General features: G+C 44.5%; 1 protein-coding gene across 1 annotated transcript; it reads right to left on the bottom strand.

The window, feature by feature from the left end:
• Positions 1–205: 205 nt before the first annotated feature.
• LOC140231983 (uncharacterized) lies at positions 206–4,642 on the bottom strand. Its single transcript, XM_072312135.1, has 2 exons — positions 4,257–4,642; positions 206–1,298 (listed from the first exon to the last, which is right to left on the bottom strand). The coding sequence occupies exons 1-2, from the start codon at positions 4,640–4,642 to the stop codon at positions 206–208; spliced, it is 1,479 nt and encodes a 492-aa protein (XP_072168236.1).
• Positions 4,643–4,845: the final 203 nt, after the last annotated feature.

The following is a 4,845-nucleotide window of genomic DNA, read 5'->3' on the forward strand; positions in this document are numbered from 1 at the left end:
GTTCTGTTGACGTTTAAGCCATTTACCTGCTGACATGTTGATCAGATGGCACTAGCTTTAGGAGTTACATAAATCACACATCACTTCAGAACTGAACTATCTAAACTTGAGTATTTGCCCTGCACTCATCAAGTGCTGTTAGATCTTGAAAACATGGCTGTATTTTAAAGTGTTTGTGTTTATAGTCCAGTGGAGTTTAGTTCATTCAAGACCGCACTGCACTTGCATAAGCCTCCCATGGTCTGGAGTCTTGGAGCATTGTTGGTTCACTGAGATCTACATAAGCTGGAGACCGCTGGGGGGAAGTGTGGGGGTACTGGTAGGCTGGGGGCATGCCACTGGCAGGGGTGGAAGGGTTTGCATTGTAGAAGTCCATTTGTGCCCTGGGAGAATGTTGCTGCTGAGGGAAATCACATTGGGAGGCTTGTCTGAAGTCATACGATTGTTGTTGTTGCTGCTGCTGCTGCTGTTGTTGCTGTTGTTGCTGCTGCACTTGTTGCATGGCAGCAAAGTTGAATGCCTGCATCTGATGGTGCTGTGTTGATGGATATTGTGGTGGTGGGGACATCATGTCTTGCTCAAGCTTTGAATTCACAGACACATTGTCCAGAATGGTTGCCTGCAAGGGGCTGGTATTACCACCAGTAGCCAGGGGCCTTCCAAGCCACTGCCCCCTTGCATTACCACTCTGTGTACTCACATTGATGTTGGCCATGTCATAACTACTGTTGGTGGTAAAGGGGGGCATTTGGCAGGTCTGTCTGATCATACCCTGCTGACAAGGCATGGTGTGTGAGGCAGTCACGCTGGCAATCGTTTGCACAATGTACTGGTCAAGTTCTTCTGAAGAAATCTCCTCCATTCCCATCATCTCGCTGCCAAAGTCACGCACATCCACCCCAGCAAAGTCCATGGGCATCTCGGTCTTCACCTTCAGGGAGTACTTCTGCCGCTTTGTTGGACGAGTACAATCAGCATCATTCTTGGGTGTGGTTGGTGGAGTGGGTGGTCCCTGTCCAACTGCCCCTCCCATCATCATCCCCAGCTTGTCGGTTCTCTCCTTCAGATTGGCGTCCGTGATCTCCTCCCCAACCATGGTGCTGAGCAAGGCCTTGGTCGATACCTGGTGGGAGGGGTCAGGCGAGGGGACTGGGCGGTTGGGTGGGGCCTTCTTGTTGTTGTCATTCTTGTTGCGGCGACGCGGCTGGTACTTGTAGTCTGGGTAGTCTTTCTTGTGCTGCTGCCTGAGACGCTCTGCCTCTTCAATGAATGGTTGTTTCTCTTTGTCGGACAACAGCCTGCAGGCGAAAACAAAACAGGAAGAAGAGAAGAGAGAGATTAATGCCTATATATTATGCATAAATTGTCCCCTAAACAACACCAAAATTTGTCAGCTTCTCATTTTATGTTTTGTTTTGTTTTGTTTTGTTGTTGTTTTTTTTTGGGGGGGTTTGGTTTTGTTTTGTTTGTTTGTTTGTTTGTTGTTGTTTTGGGTTTTTTTTTTTTTTTTTTTTTTTTGGGGGGGGGGGGGGGGGGTAATCTGTAGGGCAGAGAAACCAGGGTTTGAATGCATTCTTCCCTATATTCACATGAGTCAGGAGATTCAAAATGCCCATGAGATGTACCACTCTTCACTCAAACCAATTCACAATGAGGGCTTCAGTCATTGCATAATGTACATGTATCATCAAGGGGATGACGGAAAATAAATTGAATGAGCAAACTGAAAATTTATTCATAAAAAGTATGCAAAAACTCATTTCAGAGAAAAGGGACAATGAACAAGGACAAACAGAGGTACATTGTAGTATTGAATCTTACAAAGCAGAAATTACATACATCTAGATCACCAGTGAATTTTACAAACGAAAGACAAATATCGCATCACCATCTAGTGCATTGTCCATTCCATTTCAATTTGTTACTCTTACGGGTAATAAAAAGGCAATTTCACATACAAGAGACCAAAAATAACATCTACATGATTGAGAGGATCATGGCGGGGGGCGCAAAGAAAGGAACAATGCTAGAAATTTGCCTGCAGCTTATCGTTGCAGTGTGTAACGTGAGGGGGCGGCAGGTTGCAGTCCCGAAGGTGAAAATGCATTGTTAAAAAAAAAATACCGCAGACGGGTCAAGAGAACAACGGATGACAATAGAGGAGTGACTGTAGGGATTTAATGGCTTTTTGACCTCCGAGAAGACTTACAGTACATGTATAAATGTAAATCACCGACACTTTGGTGATGTCTCTGCAGTTGCCCCCTTCGCCTCGCAAACATTTCGCAATTGTAGCCAGACGACACTTCACTGTACTGGGTACTTCAAACTTCCTAACAAGAGAGTGTACTCTAAATGCAAAATCCAATGTAACCCAAAATACTAGGCATGGGTATTTGGAACGCCACATGACACCAATTTCCGACTTTTCAACTACTTTCTGACGTGTTACTGAATACAGAGCTTAGAAGTGTTCGTCACAACTTGAACACTTTTCAAAAATAAAACTTCAGACGAGGCTCACTCTTTACACCATCACTCTGATGAATGATATAAACATTGTCATATGGGCGATAATATATACAATTTCGTATCTCGAGAGCTTGCTGAAAATCTTGCTCACGCTTGATATTTCGGAGGATAAATCTGATACAATGTATCTGAGATTATACAGCACCACGCATTGCAAGGAAGGGATATCAAACTTGTGAGGACACAAGCTTCGCCTAACCGCCGCAAAAATCGAGGAAACACAACTCAAAACTTTCCTCATCTGCAAGACACCAGATCGGCGACAGCCGCACTGCAATGTCATGCAATAAATGCTAGAGATTAATATGGCAAAAAGATAACCCGGAATTCCATGGGTCATGGAGGTCGTCCATTCACTCATCACCAACTCCCAGCTGACTCGAGCGCAACTCTCAAAGACCGGCGAGATATTTTTAATGTGAAATGCAGTTTGTGAATAGACAGGACCCATTGGTGATTCATTCACCCCATTGCTTCCTCGGAAAGATTCGTAATCCTATCATTGTGCTCATGCCGATGATAATGTACGTATATAGTCTGCACTGGTCTGGTACAGCAATATCACAAATATGAAATATCGTTTATTATCACGTCCCTGTCGCATCTATCATGGCAAAAACAAAAACGAAACACTCGCTTTGGCAGGGGGTGTGTGGGCCGCATGAGAGGAAAAAAGAGTCAAGCTGACATCACGGCTGGGGCGCAGCTCTGCACCTCAGAATCATTTACCGTCACACACCTCTGGCCTCTGGCCTCATGTCATCGCAGTAAGACGAAAACGATGCAGAGAAGACAAAATGTCCTTTACAAATATCCATGCCTACCATAAGATGGTCATTATGCGTGGCCACACTCAAGGGTGGAGATTTTATGTGGGCGGCCCTCTCTCTACCCAAAGGCCTACAAGTTTGTATTTTCCAAGAAACTAAGTGGAAATGGCTATAGGCGGGGGGGGGGGGATTTAAAAATGATGAAACGCCCTTGTCGATACAACAAATATATTTATCGCTGATGATTTAACAATTAAGACAGTATATAAAAAAAGAACTGTACACATTCCTGAACCAATTATATTCCAATTCAGAGTAGTATTTCTAGTAGATGATTCAGAGCTTGTCCATGTAGAAACTAGGCCTATTCCAAGAAAATATAGTATACATAATTCAGTCATTTCCCGCCACGAAACAAGACACATCTCTCTAGACTCTCGATGTAAACCAACATGTCAATACATGTACCACATTATCGGCTTCTCATTGACTGATCAAATTCTGCATCCCAAACACATGCCATGATGAAACGTTAGGTCTCCCTACTTTCTTGGATCAATGAAAAAAAAAGAACATCTCAGTCTCTGTTTGAAAGGGAGCATTTGTGAAAATCCCAATACATGAATGCACAATTATTCTGATGCAAAACTCCGAACGATGAAAACTCATGAGCAACAGTATGAAGGAAACTGAGGCATAAATACACCTACAAGCCGTCCAAGTGAGGAGCTGCCCGGGTCATCACACAAACCTTCATCATACACTGCACCTTTGCGTGACATTATGTCACGATATGTCACGACATCATTTATTGCGTTCTACATAGTTACAACTCATCCACGATAGCTGAAAAAAAGCAAACAAACAAATCTCTGCACATACATCAGTGTACAATCTTCCACCAGTGTAAGTTTCTATTTTCATGTTAGATACAAAATAATTGAAGAGACTCACCTCCAAAGTTTTCCCAGAGTCTTGCTGAGCTCTGCGTTATGAAGCTGTGGGTACTGGTTTCCCAGCTTCTTCCTGGCTGCTTGAGCCCATACCATGAAAGCATTCATCGGCCGTTTGATGTGTGGTTTCCTCTTTCCGTTTGTCGCCGTCCGAGTCGGGATCGCCACCACAGACCAGTCGTAGCCATTGAGCACCCTCGATACCGCATCCCTGATCGACGGGGAGAACTGAGCAGCGCTGCCGGCGACAACGACTCCAGACTCCGACCCTGAAAGCTGCAAGTCTTCCCGGCTACATTCACTGGAATCGGATTCACTGCCCGGTGTCCGAGGGCTGCTTCCCGCTGAAAGGGAATGCTGCAACTCCAAACTCTCTGGACTGCTCATGGTGCTAAACTTGAAACAAATGGATGATGGTAAAATTAACTAAGAAAGACTAGAGTTTATAAAAATAAGATAAAAGAGCGTTCGAGTCAGTGACAGCGAGCTACGTAGACAAGTATCAATCCAAGACGGGAGGCTACACGAGCGGGCTGATCGGAGGTTGGTGAAACAGTGTATGTGAAGCGGAGGTTGTGCCTATCTTTATT

The sequence above is a fragment of the Diadema setosum genome, chromosome 8 (assembly GCF_964275005.1).
Source record: "Diadema setosum chromosome 8, eeDiaSeto1, whole genome shotgun sequence".
NCBI lineage: Eukaryota > Metazoa > Echinodermata > Echinoidea > Diadematoida > Diadematidae > Diadema > Diadema setosum.